This window comes from Balaenoptera acutorostrata, chromosome 5 (assembly GCF_949987535.1).
Source record: "Balaenoptera acutorostrata chromosome 5, mBalAcu1.1, whole genome shotgun sequence".
Lineage (NCBI taxonomy): Eukaryota > Metazoa > Chordata > Mammalia > Artiodactyla > Balaenopteridae > Balaenoptera > Balaenoptera acutorostrata.
In genome coordinates, this window is record NC_080068.1 from 130,065,916 (window position 1) to 130,088,420 (window position 22,505).

General features: G+C 38.4%; 1 protein-coding gene across 9 annotated transcripts in view; it reads left to right on the forward strand.

The window, feature by feature from the left end:
• Nucleotides 1–2,146: 2,146 nt before the first annotated feature.
• Nucleotides 2,147–22,505, forward strand: part of LARP1B (La ribonucleoprotein 1B) — a 137,710-nt gene continuing 117,351 nt past the window's right edge. For 3 of the 9 annotated variants that reach the window (XM_028164009.2, XM_028164012.2, XM_028164013.2), the window contains exons 1-5: nucleotides 2,147–3,054; nucleotides 16,410–16,468; nucleotides 16,869–16,928; nucleotides 19,261–19,450; nucleotides 21,572–21,712. In XM_028164009.2, the coding sequence (XP_028019810.2) occupies nucleotides 2,529–3,054; nucleotides 16,410–16,468; nucleotides 16,869–16,928; nucleotides 19,261–19,450; nucleotides 21,572–21,712 (976 nt within the window). In that variant the 5' untranslated portion in view covers nucleotides 2,147–2,528. Of the gene's footprint in view, nucleotides 3,055–3,317; nucleotides 3,374–16,409; nucleotides 16,469–16,868; nucleotides 16,929–19,260; nucleotides 19,451–21,571; nucleotides 21,713–22,505 lie in introns of those variants that run through there. The other 6 variants (XM_028164011.2, XM_007172365.2, XM_057546818.1 and 3 more) reach the window with 5 other exon arrangements.

A 22,505-nucleotide genomic window follows, 5' to 3' on the forward strand; every position in this document is an offset into this window, starting at 1 on the left:
GATACTTCCCACTACCTGAATCCATGGAGATACCAAGCAGAACAAGGGATTATTGTAGGTGTAATCTGGGTGGGTCAGCCCTCCCTGACACAGAGCAGGGAAGGGGTGGAGAACAGACATGGAGGAGCAAACAGAAGATAGGTGAAGTTGTTTCCAAGAGGCAGTTACGTGGAAGCAGGAGTTAGTAATATGTGTTTAAAAGAGGGAGAACAAATAGCCAACTCCCTTCACTGACATTAGTGGCACTGCACTACAGTGAAGATACCCAAACACCTACTGTTGAGTTCTTTGCAGACCTTTTGAGTACACATTTACCCTCCAGTTCTTCTCTCCTTGGAAGCACAACCTATTGCCAAGAAAGTCCTGTGTTTCGTCAGTAAAGCATCTTTATGGTTTTTCACTTAAAAAAAAAAAACCAAAACAGCAACAAACAAAACCACCAACCATAATTAGGTAGCCCATATGAATCTAACTTTGGGAACCATTCCACATACCCTTTTTCTCAACTGAATCCACGTCTTTAATCCACGCATATTTAAATAGATGGTAAAATAGAAAGTGTTCTCTGAGTCATGTGGAGTGTGAATTTGTTGACAGGCTTTTGTAAAAGAGTCAAGCATTACTTGGCGAGACTCCAAAAGGCTGATTATAGCAGGAAGAGCACTTAGTTGGTAGTTAAAAACACAAGGCTTCACCAATAAGAGAGCTAGAAAAGATGGCGCCTCTCTGGAATACACTTAGTGGTGGAAGCACAGTGGAAAACAAGAAAGGCTTTATTGTTTATAGTTGTTGTAATGTGCGAATAGTTTATTAGCCCTAGGAAAATAAGGAATTTATGCCTAGTACAACTTTTGAGTAAACAAAAAAAGATAGTATCTCGAGTTTAATGTGATTGAAGCAAGACTCATGGGATGGGAGTTCTGTACACATTTGGCAGCCCTTAAAGGAAGCCAGGAGGGACCCATTGTCAAGTCCATACGAACGTCAGGTACAGATATTTTCAGGGGGTTGGGGGGGACGGTCCCTCAGGGGAAATTTTTTTCACCTAGCTGAACCCATTTTCGGCGAACTTGCACGGGAACAGAAACATTATTAACTCATAAATACACACATATGAAACCAATATCACTCATTTGAGTGCCAAGTAGAAAGCTCTCATTGCATTTTAAAAATCAAAATATATTTGTACCTTTTTAACATATATCCATTCCAGGAAAAAGTATTTGGAGCATGGTTAATTTGTAAAAAAGTGTTCTCTACAAATTCAAAAACGTGTGTATAAAATAAACAACAAGGACCTACAGTATAGCACAGGGAAGTATATTCAGTATCTTGTAATAACCTATAATGGGAAAGAATCTGGAAAAGAATATATATATGTATAACTGAATCACATTATAAAAAAAAAAGACACACAGAAAAACCTCATAAAATTGTTTAAAAAGCCGGCGAAGTATTAACAATCTGTTTTACTCCATACGACTTTAAAAATATTTCGGATCGTGGGTGGGAATAGGGGCGGAGAAGTGCACTAATCCTAGTGCCGGGGCAAAGGTTTCATAACTTTACCTACAGATTACACTGTTTTTATTTTGGACGCGACTCAAGATTACAGATGACCGCAGTGCCCCAAAGCGCCGGGGGAAACTTTTTCACGGGGCGAGGCGACAGACGCAGGGGACAAGGTGGCCCGGTGGTGGTAACCAGGCCCATTCAGGAGCCGCCCAGCCTCAGCGGCCAAGATTACCCACCTCGCCTGGAGTCAACTGCACTTCAGGGCCTGGGGCAAAGCGACCCCACCGCCCGCGCCGAGCCACGTGCGTAGCGCGCCCCGCCCCTCGCTCGCAGCCGGCGGAGCGAGACGCGAGCCCGTCGCGAGTCACAGAGGATTGGTGCGCGCCCCGCCCCTGCGCCCGCAGAGGGGGCCGCCGTAGCCCGCGAATCGGGGAATCGCCCAGTTTGCTCTCCTTCCCCCTCGGCTGGCCGCTGGGGCGGGGCCAGCCCTCAAGCAGGGAGGCACCCAGGCGGGATAGTCAGTCAACCACCGCGGGCGGCGGCCCGGCGAGGGCACGAGCCGGTGAGCGGCCACGTCACGCTCCTCCGGGAGGCCCCGCCCCCGCTCTATCCTCTCGGACCGCCCCCTCCACGCCCCCGCCTCCGCCTCTGACCCCACGAGCAGTTACTGGCTCTGGGAGCGCGAGCCTTCCTGATTTTGCTGGAGGTACTACAGCTTCGCGTTGCGGCGTTTCTGCCGCAGCCCGCGTCAAGTGAGGGCTCCCGGCCCCCGGCTGCGGCGCCCGGCGCGTGTTGGCAGGCTCGGGGCTCGCGCCGCTGACGCGGGCTGGGCCGGCGGGCGGTTAGCGCCCCGTTCGACGCCGGGAGCTCAGCGGCCTGAGCCGACGCGGGCGGCCGGGCTCTCGGGTTCTCTTTCCCAGGCCGGAGCCAGTCGGTGTCCCGGCGGAGAGACGGGCAGCCGGTCTCCCTGGCCCCGGGCCGCCCCCGGCTGGGGCGGCTGGGGCAGGGGAACGATGTCTGCTCGCGCCCGGGTGCCCGCCGCTCACCCTCAGGAGGAGCGGCCCGCGGTACCAGCTGAGAGGGAGTCGCTGTCGGCCGCGGCGAGCCGGCAAGCCGGGAAGCTGCCTCCGCCCGAACGGGAGGGCAAGGAGGCGGCGAGGGAGGAGAGGAACGCGCTCGCCACCAGCGCGGGGGCGCGGGGAGAGCCCTTGCCGGCGCCCGTGCTGGGACACAGCGTGCCTCAGGCGGCCGTGTCCGTGAAGCCCCTGGCGCTGCACCTGGCGCACAAGGCGCGCGGGCAGGGGGGGCCCTTCGGCTGGGAGCCGCCGCCACCGCTGCCGCGGGACTCGCCGGCCGAAGACGCCCGGGAGGAGGAGAAGGCGGCGGCGGCAGGCTCTGAGGAAAAGCTGCCGCCGCCGCCGCCGCCGCCGCCGCCGCTGCCGCGGAAGGAGAATCCCTGGACCAAAAAGCCGCCCCAGCACCTGTCCCCCGCCGGGACGGGGCCGCCGCCGCTGCCCCCACTGGAAACCCTGGAGGCAGGTCTGTGGCTCCTCTGCGGTGGGCACCGGGAGGGTGTGTGCAGGGGCGACTCGCGTGGCGGCAGAGGCTGGCGGGGTGGGGTGGGGGAGGGGCAGGCCTCCGTTCCCTGTCAGTCGGAGGTATTTCGTTCCAAGGTGTCATTCACTTTGCCTGTTTACATAAATGGACATCTGGGAAGGGAGCAGCAGGAAGAGGTGGGACCTCGGGTTCTCCTTGACTGGTGGGGCACGGCGGGGGTCACGGAGCTGAGTCACTCGGCGGGCACAGCCTCACTTATGTCTTACCCCACGTGTTAGTGACGTGGGACAGCTGACTTTAGGTAGGTGTTGCAGTTCATCCTATAGAAAAGTTTCTGTAGACTTTTTAAAAAGAGGTGAAGCCAGTCGGAGCAAGGGGGTTTATATGTTAAGTGGAAGAGCAATTGTGAATTTTTTATTGTGAAATAATTGGTAAGCTGAAAATTTCAGTGTTTTCAAAACCGTGCTAAGTAGTCATATTAAAAATGAGATGCTGTGCTGTAGTTGCTACTCAAAAGCTTTGAGTTTACGACTGTGGTGGAAACTGGTTGAAATGAAATAGGATAGTTGACGAGAGAGTGAATTGCCCATTAGGTGAACAGTAGTCTTCTGACATTCAGTTAGCTCCCCTCTCTAGGGGAGGTAAGATTATGCCACTGCATTTGAATGCTGACCAATGCAGTATGGCCCTTGGTGCTTTATTTTGGTTATAGCAACTGCAGGTTTTTTTTTTTAATTTTTAATTTAAGTGGAAATACTAAATAAACCGAAGACAGAAACCAGTATCTCTTAGTTTTGCTTTCTAATTAAGTTGTAGTAAATTAATTGAACTTTTCATATAGAAATTACAGCTGTTTACGTACAAGTCTTCACTCTTCTTAAAATTAAGGTTAACAGTGGAACAGGGAAAATTCAAGCATGTTTACAGGGTTGTGAGGCTCAAAAGAGATAAAGGAAATGGTTAAATATAAGGTGATTGTTATAGACACACATATTGCAGGTATAGAGGTATAGTAACATTTCTTCCAAGGAACTCCAACAGAGTGAGATAAGTGATAATTGATTTGCACAGTAATACTCAAATCATTTTTTTTTAATGCTGTGGTACAGTATAACTTTATTTAAACAAAAGTTATTTTACAGCTGAGGTCTGATAAATGGTTTTTAAATCATCATTCTTGATAAATCTTAACACTTGCAGAAAAAGCTGTTTAAAATTTTGCTCTAAATTTAATACTGCCACCAGTCTCTCCTAGCTGCAAAGATCTATTTGTTTACTAGTATTAATAACTGAAGTGAACAAAAATCTTAAAGCAAAATCTCTATAAAATTTAGCAAAGGGAAAGAAAACTCTAGTGAATCTTAATGGCTGTTTCCCCTCCCTACTTCTAGACTTACACACATTATACATTATATTCAGTGATCTACAAAAAAAACCCTATTGGTTGTACAGTTAATTTGACAGGTCTTAAAACTTTCAAGATGAGACTCAGAAATTTTAATTGGAAATGACCTTGTGAAAATATTTAACAGTTTAATATAATTAACCTACAGGTGCCTTCACTGGGGTCCTTAATCTTTGTTGGAGATTAAGAACCAGGTGATGCTTGATGTATGGTGTGGTTCATGGGGATTTTAATTTTGCTGATGTTTCTCTGTAGGCAGCATTTCTGTTCTTGGAATCTATTTTGTGCCCTCAGGAATACCGTTCTTCCTGTGTGAAGTGCTAGAGTAACTTTATAGCCTCTCCCCAGTACTGACTCTATACTTCTACACAACTTCTATTAGTAATTGAATAACTTAGGTAACTTTGATAAGAGATTTGTTGTGTAGAAACGCACAACTTGGGTTCTAGTCCAGATAGTGTTACTACCTAGCTGGTTGACTTTTGTGACGATTTCTGGGCCTTGTAAATGAATGAAGTGGATATATTTTCTTTCATTTCTTAATACCAGATTGCCTTCTATAACCTGGGTCTGCCGGCTTCCTATTTTCCTAAGCAAATTTGCAACCTCAAGAATAATGAAATAGGAGCAGAGGACCTTTAGGGTCCAGGGTCCAGAGTAGGTGCAAACTAAGGGAGTGTTAAATTAGTACAATAATCTTATTAGTAGGAGGCCTATGTGATTTATCCTATAAACCAGGATATTCATGAGAGGGAAAGAGGATATTAATTATGCTGTAATAACAGAATTAAACTATGTTTGTCCTAACCAAACCTGGATTTACTGTCACTCACTCAATGAGATACAGGAATTCCATCCATAAAATTTCGCCAGAAAGTTTATTACCGGAGATAGAAACATAGGAAATGTAGGGAAGTATTTAAGGACTTGTAATCATGAATTTTGTGTTAGAACCTGCAGTTCTAACTGAACTGCAGGTGAGGCATTCTTCAGACCTTGTGACACACTTTCCTCCACTTTTGGGATGGTTCTGGCTTGTGTATTGCTGTTTCTGGTAATCCAGATAAGGCCCTCTTTTCAACCAAAGCCTGGCCCACAGGAGAAGCCTAGAATAGTGTCACTGCAGTTTTAAATTCCGGTCAGGAGACTGGAAAGAATTGTCCCCCAACCCTTGTTTAAAGTAGTTTTATTTATTTTGGAGACCTTTATTAAAATCACAGTATGGGATTTATGAATCACTTACCTGTACCCATGGTTACATTTTGCATATTAAAAATCAGCTTTCTAATACAATTTTAATTCTTTTACACACAAAAACGATGTATAAAAATATTGATTTTGGGAGTTCCCCGGTGGCTTAGTGGTTAGGATTTGGTGCTTTCACTGCAGAGGCCCAGGTTCGATCCCTGGTCAGGGAACCATCCCGCGTGCCGCGAGGCGCAGCCAAAATACAAAAAATAAAAATAAAAAGATTTTTTTTTCATCTTTTTCATCCTTCGTCTTCTTGACTCCATCAACCTTCTTTTCTCCAAGTGTGCTTCCCAGAAACCTCAAATAAGCTTACTGTAACTCTAATAACATTTTAATTAAGTTATGTAAATGATACATAAATATGTTCTTGTAAAGGAACTTTTGATGTTCCCTTCAGAAAAAAGATAGTCATGTTAGCAGTTTACTGAATATCCTTTCAGTCCTTTCTGTGAAATTACTTCCAAATATAGTGTTTTGTATATGTGTTTAGAATATTTTTAAAGTATTGGTAGATCTTTTATTTTTCTTCTTTACAACTAGTGAGTTTTTTATTTTTTAAATTAAGGTACAATTAACATCAGTTTCAGGTGTGCAACATAATGATTCGAGATTTGTATATACATATTGTGAAATGATCACCATAAGTTTAGTTAACTACCATCTACATACTTAGTTATAAAAAAATTTTTTTCCTTGTGATGAAGTTGATCCTTTTTAATGTAAACTGTAAAAAATTGCTGAGAAGTGGTCCATAAATATAACTGATGTAGTTAATTTAGCCATTTACCTATTAATCAACATCTTGGTTGTTACAAACATTTTTATGCATGCCTTTTATCCTAGAGAAAATACATATCTGATGTTCTCTAGGAGAGAAAAGTGGAATTGTTAGGTCACAGTGTATTTGTTGACAAGTTGCTCTTGAAAATGACTACTAATTGATACTCCCACTTTCAGAGTACGAGAAGTAAGTAGGTTTTTTTACATGTCTTTTTAAAATTTTGTTTTATTTATTCTTTATACAGCAGGTTTTTATTGTTATCTGTTTTACACATATTAGTGTGTATATGTCAATCCCAATCTCCCAATTCATCCCACCGCCACCACCCCCACCCCCTGCCACTTTCCCCCCTTGGGGTCCATACGTTTGTTCTCTACATCTGTGTCTCTATTTCTGCCCTGCAAACCGGTTCGTCTGTACCATTTCTCTAGGTTCCACATGTATGAGTTAATATACGATATTTGTTTTTCTCTTTCTGACTTACTTCACTCTGTATGACAGTCTCTAGATCCATCCACATCTCTACAAATGACCCAATTTCGTTCCTTTTCATGGCTGAGTAATAATCCTTTGTATATATGTACCACATCTTCTTTATCCATTCGTCTGTTGATGGGCGTTTAGGTTGCTTCCATGACCTGACTATTGTAAATAGTGCTGCAGTGAACATTGGGGTGCATGTGTGTTGTTGAATTACGGTTTCCTCTGGGTATATGCCCAGTAGTGGGATTGCTGGGTCATATGGTAACTCTATTTTTAGTTTTTTAAGGAACCTCCATACTGTTCTCCATAGTGGCTGTATCAATTTACATTCCCACCAACAATGCAAGAATGTTCGCTTTTCTCCATAACCCTCTCCAGCATTTGTTGTTTGTAGATTTTCTGATGATGCCCATTCTAACTGGGGTGAGGTGATACCTCATGGTAGTTTTGATTTGCATTTCTCTAATAATTAGTGATGTTGAGCAGCTTTTCATGTGCTTCTTGGCTATCTGTATGTCTTCTTTGGAGAAATGTCTATTTAGGTCTTCTGCCCATTTTTGGATTGGGTTGTTTGTTTTTTTAATATTGAGCTGCATGAGCTGTTTATATATTTTGGAGATTAATCCTTTGTCTGTTTGTCTGTTGATTCGTTTGCAAATATTTTCTCCCATTCTGAGGTTTGTCTTTTTGTCTTGCTTGTAGTTTCCTTTGCTTTGCAAAAGCTTTTAAGTTTCATTAGGTCCCATTTCTTTATTTTTGTTTTTATTTTCATTACTCTAGGAGGTGGATCAAAAAAGATCTTGCTGTGATTTATGTCAAAGAGTGTTCTTCCTATGTTTTCCTCTAAGAGTTTTAGTGTCTGGTCTTACATTTAGGTCTCTAATCTCTTTTGAGTTTATTTTTGTTTATGGTGTTACGGAGTGTTCTAATTCCGTTCTTTTACATGTAGCTGTACAGTTTTCCCAGCACCACTTATTGAAGAGACTGTCTTTTCTCCATTGTATATCCTTGCCTCCTTTGTCATAGATTAGTTGACCATAGGTGTGTGGGTTTACCTCTGGGCTTTCTATCCTGTTCCAGTAACCTATATTTCTGTTTTAATGCCGGTACCATATTGTCTTGATTACTGTAGCTTTGTAGTACAGTCTGAAGTCAGGGAGTCTGATTCCTCCAGCTCTGTTTTTTTCCCTCAAGATTGCTTTGGCTATTCGGGGTCTTTTGTGTCTCCATGCAAATTTTAAGATTTTTTGTTCTAGTTCTGTAAAACATGCCACTGGTAATTTGATGGGGATTGCATTGAATCTGTAGATTGCTTTGGATAGTATAGTCATCTTCACAATATTGAGTCTTCCAATCCAAGGACACAGTATATCTCTCCATTTGTTTGTGTCATCTTTGATTTCTTTCATCAGTGTCTTACAGTTTTCTGAGTACAGGTCTTTTACCTCCTTATGTAGGTTTATTCCTAGGTATTTTATTCTTTTTGTTGCAGTGGTGAATGGGATTGTTTCCTTAATTTCTCTTTCTGATCTTTCGTTGTTAGTGTACAGGGATGCAAGAGATTTCTGTGCATTAATTTTGTATTCTGCAACTTTACCAAATTCATTGATTAGCTCTATTAGTTTTCTGGTGGCATCTTTCGGATTCTCTATGTATAGTATCATGTCATCTGCAAACAGTGACAGTTTTACTTCTTCTTTTCCAAGTTATATTCCTTTTATTTCTTTTTCTTCTCTGATTGCCGTGACTAGGACTTCCAGAACTATGTTGAATAATAGTGGCGAGAGTGGACATCCTTGTCTTGTTCCTGATCTTAGAGAAAATGCTTTCAGTTTTTCACCATTGAGAATGATGTTTGCTGTCGTTTTGTTGTATAAGGGCTTTATTATGTTGAGGTAGTTTCCCTCTATGCCCACTTTCTGGAGAGTTTTTATCATAAATGGGTGTTGAATTTTGTCAAAAGCTTTTTCTGCATCTATTGAGATGATCATGTGGTTTTTCTTCTTCAAGTTGTTAATATGGTGTATCACATTGATTGATTGGCATACACTGAAGAATCCCTGCATCCCTGGGATAAATCCCACTTGATCATGGTGTATGATCCTTTTAATGTGTTGTTGGATTCTGTTTGCTAGTATTTTGTTGAGGATTTTTGCATCTATATTCATCAGTGATATTGGTCTGTAATTTTCTCTTTTTTTTTGCAATAACTTTGCCTTGTTTGGTATCAGGGTGATGGTGGCCACGTAGAATGAGTTTGGGAGTGTTCCTTCCTCTGCAATTTTTTGGAAGAGTTTGAGAAGGATAGGTGTTAGTTCTTCTCTAAATGTTTGATAGACATCACCTGTGAAGCCATCTGGTTCTGGACTACTGTTTGTTGGAAGATTTTTAATCACAGTTTCAATTTCATTACCTGTGATTGGTCTGTTCATATTTTCTGTTTCTTCCTGGTTTAGTCTTGGAAGGTTATACCTTTCTAAGAATTTGTCCACTTCTTCTAGGTTGTCCATTTTATTGGCATAGAATTGCTTGTAGTAGTCTCTTAGTATGCTTTGTATTTCTGCAGTGTCTGTTGTAAGTTCTCCTTTTTCATTTCTAATTTTATTGATTTGAGTCCTCTCTTCTTCTTGATGAGTCTGGCTAAAGGTTTATCAATTTTGTTTATCTTCTCAGAGAACCAGCTTTTAGTTTTATTGATCTTTGCTATTGTTTTCTTTGTTTCTATTTCATTTATTTCTGCTCTGATCTTTATGATTTCTTTCCTTCTACTAACTTTGGGTTTTCTTTGTTCTTCTTTCTCTAGTTCCTTTAGGTGTAAGGTTAGATTTTTTATTTGAGATTTTTCTTGTTTCTTGAGGTAGGCTTGTATTGCTATAAACTTCCCTCTTAGAACTGCTTTTGCTGCATCCCATAGGTTTTGGATCGTCATGTTTTCGTTGTCATTTGTCTCTAGGTATTTTTTGATTTCCTTTTTGATTTCTTCAGTGATCTTTTGGTTATTTAGTAATGTGCTGTTTAACCTCCATGTGTTTGTGTTTTTTATGTTTTTTTCCCTGTAATTGATTTCGAATCTCATAGCGCTGTGGTCAGAAAAGATGCTTCAAATGATTTCAATTTTCTTAAGTTTACCGAGGCTTGATTTGTGACCCAAGATGTGTCCTATCCTGGAGAATGTTCCGTGTACACTAGAGGAGAAAGTGTAATCTGCTGTTTTTTGGATGGAATGTCCTATAAATATCAATTAAATCTATCTGATCTGTTGTGTCATTTAAACCTTGTGTTTCCTTATTAATTTTCTCTCTGGATGATCTGTCCATTGCTGTAAGTGAGGTGTTAAAGTCCCCTACTATTATTGTGTTACTGTTGATTTCCTCTTTTATGGCTGTTAGCATTTGCCTTATGTATTGAGGTGCTCCTATGTTGGGTGTATATATATTTATAATTGTTGTATCTTCTTCTTGGATTGATCCCTTGATCATTATGTAGTGTCCTTCCTTGTCTCTTGTAATATTCTTTATTTTAAAGTCTATTTTATCTCATATGAGAATTGCTACTCCCGCTTTCTTTTGATTTCCATTTGCATGGAATATCTTTTTCCATTTCCTCACTTTCAGTATGTATATGTCCCTAGGTCTGAAGTGCGTTTCTTGTAGACAGAGTATATATGGGTCTTGTTTTTGTATCCATTCAGCAAGGCTGTGTCTTTTGGTTGGAGCATTTAATCCATTCACGTTTAAGGTAATTATCGATATGTATGTTCCTATGACCATTTTCTTAATTGTTTTGGGTTTGTTTTTGTAGGTCCTTTTCTTCTCTTGTGTTTCCCACTTAGAGAAGTTCCTTTTGCATTTGTTGTAGAGCTGGTTTGGTGGTGCTGAATTCTCTTAGCTTTTGCTTGTCTGTAAAGCTTCTGATTTCTCCATCGAATCTGAATGAGATCCTTGCCAGGTAGAGTAATCTTGGTTGTAGGTTCTTCCCTTTCATCACTTTAAATATATCATGCCACTCCCTTCTGGCTTGTAGAGTTTCTGCTGAGAAATCAGCTGTTAACCTTATGGGAGTTCCCTTGTATGTTATTTGTCATTTTTCCCTTGCTGCTTTCAATAATTTTTCTTTGTTTTTAATTTTTGTCAGTTTGATTACTATGTGTCTCCATGTGTTTCTTCTTTGGTTTATCCTGCCTGGGACTCTCTGCACTTCCTGGACTTGGGTGGCTATTTCCTTTCCCATGTTAGGGAAGTTTTCGACTGTAATCTCTTCACATATTTTCTCAGGTCCTATCTCTCTCTCTTTTCCTTCTGGGACGCCTATAATGCGAATGTTGTTGTGTTTAATATTGTCCCAGAGGTCTCAGGCTGTCTTCATTTCTTTTCATTCTTTTTTGTTTATTCTGTTCCGTGGCAATGAATTCCACCATTCTGTCTTCCAGGTCACTTATCCATTCTTCTGCCTCAGTTATTCTGCTATTGGTTCCTTCTAGTGTATTTTTCATTTCAGTTATTGTATTGTTCATCTCTGTTGGTTTGTTCTTTAATTCTTCTAGGTGTTTGTTCTTTAATTCTTCTAGGTCTTTGTTACACGTTTCTTGCATCTTCTCGATCTTTGCCTCCATTCTTTTTCCGAGGTCCTGGATCATCTTCACTATCATTATTCTGAATTTTTTTTCTGGCAGGTTACATATCTCCACTTCATTTAGTTGTTTTTCTGGGGTTTTATCTTGTTCCTTCATCTGGTGCAAAGTCCTCTGCCTTTTCATTTTGTCTATCTTTCTGTGAATGGTTTTCCTTCCACAGGCTGCAGAATTGTAGTTCTTCTTGCCTCTGCTGTCTGCCCTCTGGTGGATGAGGTTATCTCGCTTTTTTTTACATTTTTTTAAGGCACTCATTTACTGTAGCAAAATAGCATTTTATGACATTTTTCCCTTAAATGTAATAAAACATGTGATTCATAACTCTCAATGCATTTTCTTAATTAAAGCTTTGCAAAAGATTATGGTCATGAGTAAAATCGCCCATCATACTGCAGTTTTTGTTTTCACTATCCAAGCTCTTAAAATGAATTCCTCATCTATTAGGAATTGTTTCCTTATAGATTAAGATATTAGGATAATATTCAAAGAAGTTGTATAGTAGCTCACTAGTGATGTTTGAAAAATGGATATGTGACGATCACACACTTGTTCGTGTATATTTATGTATATTTGGAGCCACTGGTAGCTTACATTTCTTAGGTTTCATCTGCCTGAAAAAAATTTTTTTAATTAAAATTTCTTTATTTTTTAATTTTTAGGTTGGCTTTCTTTTTCAGTCTTAGGTTTTTTCTAATGATATGGTAGGAGGGCAGTTTCCTCCATTATGGTTGGAACATGGGAAAATGAAAATATTGTTTTCTTTTTTTGGTAATTAATTAATTAATTTTATTTTTGGCTGCATTGGGTCTTCATTGCTGTGCACAGGCTTTATCTAGTTGCAGCGAGTGGGGGCTACTCTTCGTTTCGGTGTACAGGCTTCTTAATTTGGTAGCTTCTCTTGTTGTGGTGCACGGACTCTTAGGCGTGTGGGCTTCAGTAGTTGTGGCTAGCAGGCTCTAGAGCCCAGGCTCAGTAGTTGTGGTGCACGGGCTTATTTGCTCTGCGGTATGTGGGATATTCCCAGACTAGGGCTTGAACCTGTGTCCCCTGCATTGGCAGGCGGATTCTTAACTACTGCACTACCAGGGAAGTCCGGAGGTCATTTATTTAAATATAGTTATCCGTAAACCTACAGTGAACATTTTTTTTTTTTTTTGGTTGGGGGGCCATGCTGCTTAGCCTGCAGTATCTTAGCTCCCCGACCAGGGATCGCACCTGTGCCCACTGCAGTGGATGCATGGAGTCTTAACCACTGGACCTACAGGGAAGTCCCTGCAGTGAACATCTCATACTGACATCTTTGTACCTTGTCTTGATTACCAGATAATTTCTCAGAAATGGAATTGTTTCATTAAAAAGTATATACATTTTATTTTACTTTATTTATTTTTAAAAATTTTATTGGATTATAGTTGATTTACAGTGTGTGTTAGTTTCAGGTGTACAGCAGAGTGATTCAGTTATATATATACACATATATTCATTCTTTTTCAGATTCTTTTCTCATATAGGTTATCACAGAATATTGAGTAGAGTTCCCTGTACTGTACAGTAGGTCCTTGTTGGTTATCTTCTCATATAGGTTATCACAGAATATTGAGTAGAATTCCCTGTACTATACAGTAGGTTCTTGTTGGTTATCTATCTTATAAAAAAGTATATATACTTTATTATTATTATTATTATTATTTTGGCCACACAGCTTGTGGGATTTTAGTTTCCTGACCAGGTATTGAACCTCGGCCCTTGGCAGTGAGAACATGGAGGCCTAACCACTGGACCGCCAGGAAATTCCCCAAAAAGTATATACATTTTAAATGACAGATTACCCTTGAAAGGTTCTACTACTTAATACTCATTCCAACAGCATGAGAGAAATGTTCATTTAAATAGGTGGGTCAATGCTTGGCATTCTCTGTTTTGTCAGAATGATAGGTGATAACTGTTCTGTTTTACTTTACATTTCTTAGTACAATTGAGTTAACATTTCATATTTGGCCACTGGTATTTCGTTTTTGAATCATCTCTTTATCTTTTACTCAGATTTATTTATTTTTTTTTAAAAGCTCAGTGTCATTCTTTTAACGGAAAAAGAGTGGGTTGATGAGGTGGTCTAAGAGCAGCACAAAGGACTTGCTTATGTTGAACTTGGAATTAGACAAATGTGTTCACAGTTGGCATTGCACATCTGCATGTTCCCCTTCTACCTCTCTTAGGGAGTCTGCCCTATGAAGTTGACAGCATGAAGGAGCAGACCAGAATGCTTGCTTTTTGTGGACAGCTAGCTCCCAAAGAAAAGGGCGGAAAGGTGTTGGCTTTGCAAGTCAGTTCTTTTCCTAAACTCATTAATCAGGAAACTTACTGTTTCTGTGGGAGGAATTGGGACTTGGGAGCAGGAATGTTCCAGGAAAGTCTTCCTTTTAAAAAAGAAAATTAGGGGCTTCCCTGGTGGCACAGTGGTTAAGAATCCGCCTGCCAATGCAGGGGACCACGGGTTCAATCCCTGGTCCAGGAATATCCCACAAGCTGCGGAGCAACTAAGCCTGTGTACCGCAACTACTGAGCCTGCTCGCCTAGAGCCCGTGCTCCACAACAAGAGAAGCCACCGCAATGAGAAGCCCATGCACCACAATGAAGAGTAACGCCCGCTCACCACAACTAGAGGAAGCCCGCGTGCAGGAACAAAGACCCAACTCAGCCAAAAATAAATAAATAAATAAGTAAATAAATAAATAAATTTATTTTAATAAAAAAAGTTATTTAAAAAAAAAAGAAAGAAAAGAAATCACTTTCCTATTCCAGTGTATCCAACCACATTGGCAAGCATAATTTGTCAAATACCTTTTATTGAGAATAAATTACAGTATTGATTGTGTACTTCATGATGCTCCATCAATAAAATGTCAGAATTATAGAGGGCACAGAGTTAAATGTGCACTTTTTTCCCATTGTATTTCCTGAGGAGGAGTTAAAGTTGAGAGAGTAAAATTTAAACAAAAATCCAAAATTTTTGAGTTCAAAAGAATTTATTGAAATCAAAATCTCTCTCCCTTTTATTTTTATTTTTTTAATTTGTTTAATTTTTGTTTTTTAAAGATTTTTTTTTGATGTGGACCATTTTTAAAGTCTTTATTGAATTTGTTACAATATTGCTTCTGTTTTATGTTTTGGTTTTTTGGCCAGGAGGCATGTGGGATCTTAGCTCCCTGACCAGGGATCGAACCCATGACCCCTGCATTGGAGGGCAGATTCTTAATCACTGGACTGCAAGGGAAGTCCCCTGATTTTAAAGCAATAGATTATTAACTCATGCTCAAATATTTTTTGGTTTGTAAATAACATATTTAATATTGAAGTTAAACAGTTTTTTAATTTTTATGTGGTCAGAATAATTTTTTAAATTTCTGACCTTAATTTTGTGATTATTAATGTCTAATTGATTTGTAATGAAACTCGCTTGTGTGGCCTATCCCTAAATACTTTTCAGTACATCTAGTAGTTTGTATAAGGCTGTGTTTTGTAACCACCAGACACTTAATTTACTTGACCTAGCAGTATTTTGGGACATGTTTTCTACTTTGTTGAGGGAAAGGTCTTTCAAATGTTCTATACTGTATAACTTCCATACAATATACGTGGTATTTACAAAATATACCTCAGTCAAATTCTAATGTTCAAATATTGTTTTTGTTAAATTAGATTTTTTCCTGCTTCCCTTTTTGTCCTATCTGTCCATATTTTTTTCTGTATCTCATTTTTGTTAGTGAAGTATTTATCCTTATGCACATTGACACATATGTATACACTTATATATGTGTCCCTAAAGTATAAAGAAGTATAAAGCAAATACCCATGTACTCACTATTCTTCTTTAGAAATAGAATTACTACAGTATTCAAGATCCCTGTGTGCCCATCCCTGGTGATGTCTTCATCCTTGATCAATCTTCCTTTCATGAAATCTTATTTGAATGTTTCTGGGTTTTAACTCAAAGATTGCTTTATTTTAGTCTATGAATTGGTCATTGCCATGATTTATGGGATTCATGTTTTGTGGAATTACTGTGTTTTCTGTAGCTGCAGATCCCACTTTTATTCTGCTTTTTAATGTTTAGGTCATGTTTAGCTAGATGATCATCATGGTAGATAATGAATCAAGATACAAGACACTGTAAAGCTTCATTACAATGAAGACTATATTTGTCAATGTTTGTGTTCTTATTCAAGAGGGACAAGTGATGATACCATGATAGTCTTGTGCAAACTTTTACAGTGATCACTTCTATTCTTTATGGCTTGGATCTAGATACAGCCTACTAGTTTGCCAAACTTTGTTTTCTGATGACAAATAGTTTGAAGTCTTCTAATTTATTTTCTGCATGCTCCTTGATGCATGTGAATATATTTATATGTATATATAATATATATAGAAAAATGTATCCCATTGGGAATTGATTCACTAACTTTACTGTATTAAAACATGTTATATTGCTAATTTTTCCGTGTTACATTCTGTTAGTGAACAGATTGTTCTATCAGTTCAGTGTAAGTAAATTGTTAATATTTTCTACTTCTTGATTTGAACACTGAAGACCACTTTGAATCTACATTTGAAATGTAGTTGATTTCTTGTTAGGAATTTGAGTCTCAGAACTTTGGATTTTGTTGAGAATAATTATTCCACTGACTTAAATGAAATTGGTTTAATTGTTATTTTGTTAAATATTTTGCATGATGTGGTTGTAAAAACAATTCTTTGTTTTTTTGTTTTGTTCTGTTTTGTTTTAGAGCTCAGTCCCCCCCAAATTATAAAAGCAGGAAAACTCAAGACAAAGAAATCCAACAAGGTATGTCATGACAAGAAATAGTTTTTAACTATTTTGAAAGAAACTCCTCTTAGATTATTGTGTATTTTTCTCTTCTAAGTCTATCATTGATGTTAGTTTAAAGTTAATATACTAGAGAATTGTAGCCTTTATCCAAATCCCCATATGCCTCTGTTATCCTGTCTCTATCAGTTTAGTCAAGGTCATTATTCATGCCACAAGTTGGATCATAAGACATTCCTCTTGCTGTGTTCTGTTTGCTGTGTTCTGTTGTTTGGAGAAGGTTTTGCATTATTTTGGCAAATGCCTGCATATAATTGAATGAGGGTGATTTTAAAAATTGCTTTCACTTTTAGAAAATATTTTTTCTATTTAAAATTTCTAAATTGCAGACATAACACTTCTTTTATTTACCTCTCAGGCTAGTGATTTCAGCGATATGGCGAACTGGCCAACACCAAGTGAATTAGTGAACACTGAAGTGAGTATTGTTTTAAGACTTCTTTTTTTTTTTTTAAATAAAGGGAAGGTATTCTCCTTTTAACATGCTGAATTTTACTTCAAATTTAGAGAATTGCATTAATAAAATACCCATTTTTCAGATACCTTGATTTCATTCATCACATTGCCTTCATCTGGTTGTATTCTCAGGACCATACATTTGGAAAGGATGGGGTACCATGCTGTCAGCTTCACGTAATGCCTACAAATAGATTACTTTTTAATGTGTCTAAGTGAAGCCCATTTTGTGTTTCAGAATGTATTCTATATATGTTTTCTCTTGAGTTACAGTCTTTTCCATGTGTTGAAGTCCTAACTCTATATATACACATGAATATATATCATATCAAGAGATGTTCAGTAAATGGATTTTTAATTTATCCATGAAAGAAGTTCTAAAAGATGTTCTGGGATATTCTATCAAAAGTCTTTTTAGTGGGCTTCCCTGGTGGCGCAGTGGTTGAGAATCTGCCTGCTAATGCAGGGGACACGGGTTCGAGCCCTGGTCTGGGAAGATCCCACATGCCACGGAGCAGCTGGGCCCGTGAGCCACAATTGCTGAGCCTGCGCGTCTGGAGCCTGTGCCCCGCAACGGGAGGGGCCGCGATGGAGAAAGGCCCGCGCACCGCGATGAAGAGCGGTCCCCGCACCGCGATGAAGAGTGGCCCCCGCTTGCCGCAACTGGAGAAAGCCCTCGCACGAACCGAAGACCCAATACAGACAAAAATAAATAAATAAATTAATTAAAAAGAAAATCCTTAAAAAAAAAAAAAAAAAAAAAAAAAAGATGGTGAGTTTAAGGAGTGCTGTTTTAAAAAAAAAAAAAAAAAAAAAAAGTCTTTTTAGAGAAGTAGCATATATGGTATCTGGTTACATGGTTTCATTTGACACTGTACATCTTGCTATTTGTAATTTGTGCAGAATTATTGGTGTGTGGTTTAAACAACATATAAAGCAGCTTAATTGGTGTATAAATGACATAATAATAATAAACTGCACATATATAAAGTGTACAGTTTGATATTCTTTGACCTATGAAACCTTTGCCACAAACAAGATAATGAACTTAATTTGTAATTCTTCCTGTCACATTCCACCCCCTCACCCCATCATCCCAGACAACCACTGATAGGCTTTCTGTCACTTAGTTAATTTGCATTTTCTACAGGTTTTTTTTTTAATTGGAGTATAGTTGATTTACAATGCATTTTCTACAATTTTATGTAAGTGGAGTCATACAGGATGCATTCTTTTTTTTTTTTCTGGCTTTCATTTAGCTTAATTATTTTGAGATTTATTTATGTTATATGTATTAATAGTTCGTTCCTTCTTATTTTCTGGTAGTACTCTATTGTATGGATATAACGCTGTCCATTCACCTATTGGTGGACATTTGTGTTGATTCCAGTTTTTGGCTATTAAGAATAAAGCTGCTATATAAACATTTGTGTACAAAATTTTGCATGGAATAATGCTTTTATTTTTCTTGGGAGTAGAATGGTTGGATTTTATGGTAGCTATTTATTTAACTTTTAAAACTACCAAACTTTTTATTCCACCAGCAGTGTATGAGAATTATAGTTATTCTGTAGCCTCACTAATACTCGATGTGGTCAGCCTTTTAATTTTAGTGAGTCTAGTAGGTGTATAGTGGTATCACACTACAGTTTTTAATTTGCATTTTTCTAATGATGTCAAGCACATTTTCATGTACATTTGTCATCAGTATATCTTTTTGATGAAGTGTCTGTTCAACTCTAGCCCACATTTCAATTGTTTTCTTGTTACTGAATTATAGAGTTCATTATATATTTTAGATACAAGTCCTTTTATCAAATACTTAGCAAATATTTTCTTCCAGTTTTTCAAATGACTTTTTTTTTAAAATTTTTTTATATTTATTTTTGGCTGTGTTGGGTCTTCATTTATGTGCGAGGGCTTTCTCTAGTTGTGGCAAGTGGGGGCCACTCTTCATCGCGGTGCGCGGGCCTCTCACTGTTGCGGCCTCTCTCGTTGTGGAGCACAGGCTCCAGACGCGCAGGCTCAGTAGTTGTGGCGCATGGGCCTAGTTGCTCCGTGGCATGTGGGATCTTCCCAGACCAGGGCTCGAATCCGTGTCCCCTGCATTGGCAGGCAGATTCTCAACCACTGCACCACCAGGGAAGCCCTCAAATGACTTTTAACAGTGTCTTTTGTAAAGTAGTTTTTTATTTTTGATAAAAATTGTCATTCGTTTTGCGATATTTGGTAAGGTGTTACCACAGATTTTTGGATATGTTAGTGAAAATGTTCATGAAAATTATTTCATTCAGAAAACCTTTTTGCAGTGTCAGAGTGTCATCAGCCTAGGAAATAAGAAGCCACAAAATAGAAAAGAAAGAGAAGACAAGGTTGAAAAGAGAAGTAACAGTGAAAGCAAAGAAAGCCGGGAAACAAAATTAGATGGTCCTGGTGAAAATGTCAGTGAGGATGAGGCTCAGTCAAGTAATCAACGAAAGAAAGGTTAGTTCGTTTATATCTTCATTTTGATTTTTAAGTTTTTGAAGAGAGTTGTAGTAATGAAGAATTGTATTTAATCAGTTGATTCCTGGTAGTCACCAGTTAGTAGTTTGGATTTCTTCAGGATACCATCTACAATGGTAACTGATGTTACTTTTGTAGCATTTCTGAACTATGAGACTTTCCTCTCTACATTTGACTTGTATTTTATGTAAGAATGGATTTAAATTCCATCTATAGAGGTGGGTGTAGATATATTCTTGGAAAGTTGTATGCTAACTATTGTTTTTTAAATCTGCATTGGAACGGCTCCCTTTTTTTCAGGAAATTTTGAGAAAATATTTTTCTGAGACAAATTGAGAACAATGTTGGTCAACTCTTTTTCCTCATTGCATTCCCCCATTACGTTTTGAAGGAAAAAAATATTGTCTTTACATCCCTTTCCATATTCTTTTAGGAACTTCTCATGTGTCTAGGGACAGATTATGATTTAACTGGTAAAAGCATATTCTCATTCAGTGTTCTGAGTCTCAATAAAAGTGTCTTCAGGGTTTTTTAGGCAGAAAAGTTCTTTAAACTGTCAGAAGGTCAGTAAAGTGACCTTCTGAGGCAAAGTGAACACTGGGGAGAGGGCAGGGGGTGCTATTGGAGAGGTAGGCAAGGTCCACGTTATTCAGGGCTTTGGTAACTTGGAATTGGCATTTTAAGTGCTGTGGGAAGCCATTGAAGCATTTTAATTCTTGGAGGTGATGGGGCATGGGAGGGGACATTTCATGATGAAGTAGTTGCCAGCCAACTTCTTTAATAATGGAACTAACAGCCTACCATATACTGAGCACTTACTTGAATTTTTTTTTTTTGATGCCTATTATAATCCTTAGCTGCAGGGTAATCATGAGGCTCACTCGATATAGTATGCCAAGGGTAATTGCTCAGAAGTGGTGGCAGTAGGACAACCATGTGGTTGTTAAAAAAAATTTTCCCCATTTCTTGAATGCTTAATCACTTACCTTTTTCATGCTCCTTTGATACGTAAGTAGTCTTTTTGACTGTCTAGAAGTCATACAGGTAACAAGACCTATCCTGCTCTAAAATTTGTCTTCCTTGTTAGTTGCTTCAATTAAAACTGATTAGCCAACACTAAAATGTGGGTGTTTGTAGTTAAAGTAATTTTATGTAATCAGGTCATGAATTGACTCTTCTTAGAGCACACATGTTTATCTTTAACACAAGTGCTTATTTATGCCCAAAAATCTCATTGATAGAATTTACAGTATAGACTTTAAGGAGTTTTTAGATTCTTTCATATTCTCTTTTCCTTATCTGTCTGTAGTTTACAGTATTAGTAGGAAATTAGTACACTAATATTCCCTTAATTACTTTGATAGTTTTTCCTTTCCCCATGAGTCTTTTTGTTTTAGTTGAAATATATAGTGGACAGAAGACTGAACATTTTGAAACCTTAACTATGGAATTCATGAATAGATAACCTTCAGAATTTCACTATACTAAATATAACAATTAATTACACTATCATTTAGTCAACAAGAAGCTTTAAATTGCTTGTATCTCTTAAGAAGTTAGGAAAATGTGTAGTAGCTATACAAAGATTTATCAAATGCAGTTAGACAGATTTTATATTTAAACTTTATTTTGAAAAAGCTCTTTGATTAGTAGTGATGCTGGATAAATTAATATTTGAGGCAGTGATTTGAAACTAAAAGTGTTTTGAATCACTGGTCAAACAGTTATCAGGTATACCCTGTTCTGAAGCCTAAGTATCAAGTATTAGATGGGAGTAGTGTGTACACTTAATATTTTTTATGGCTTATTTGTCAGAATTAAACAGAAGAGTGTGCATTTCACCTAAAAGCAAAAGAATTCCAATGATACTCTATCACTGGCTTTTCACTTGAGTTTTAGAAACTTATTATTTGCCCAAACAAGTTTATTAAAGAGCTGGGGGAGCAGAAGAAAATCATTTTGGTACTCTACAAGTAATCCCTTTAAGGACAAATTAAGTCTTTCATTTATTTAATTAAAATTTAGAGTGCTTTCACAATTGCAAAGCTTTAATGAAAATTGTGCATTGTCATTAAATGATTTTATTTTGTTTTCTTCAAGCTAATAAGCACAAATGGGTACCACTCCACTTAGATGATGTAAGACCAGACAGTCAAGAAAGACCAGGGTCCCGGAATAGCTCAAGATGTCAACCTGAAGCAAATAAATCATCACATAACAATAGGAGAAATGACACACGAAGTAAGTAACATTCTAAGAGAAAAATGACTAATCTAGTCTTAATCTTACTATTTTAATAACCATGTATAGTATAAACTATTTGAGAGTAAGTTGCAGACATTGTGCCCCTTTAACCCTAAATACCTTCAGAGTATGTATCATAAGATCAGTAATACACTGACTATCCACAGGCAGAATTTCTCAATAATACCCTTCACAGTTTTTTTCTCCTCTTTTCCGGGATCTAATCTGTGATCACCCATTGCTTTTAGTTGTCTCCATTAGTCTGGAATAATTCTTCTGCTTTTGTCTTTCATAACGTTGATTTTTTTCTGAAGGCTATAGGACAGTAATGTGGTAGCTATACCTTACTTTGGGTTTTCTGATGTTTCCTCATGATTGGATTTGGGTTATAAATTTTTGGCAGAAATACTGCAAAAGTTAAATGGTTTTCTTTGTAGTGTATAACTTGAAAACACATGTGGTATTGGTTTATCTTATTATTGGTGATATTAACTTTGAGCACTTGGTTAAGATGAGGTACTCCAGGTTTCTTTATTGTAAAGATACCCTTTTTCCCTTGGTAATTAACATGTAATTTGTGGAGAGAGACTTTGAGACTGTGGAAATACCCATTTTTTCATCAGACTTTTCATATGAGCTTCAGTTTCCATTGGTGATTTTTATTCTTGCCTGATTATTACCATGATGGTTGCAAATGCTGAATAGGTAATCTTCAGAATTTCACTATACTGGTATTTGTCTTACTGCATCATTCTTTCTATATTTATTAGCTGGCATTCCACTGTAAAGA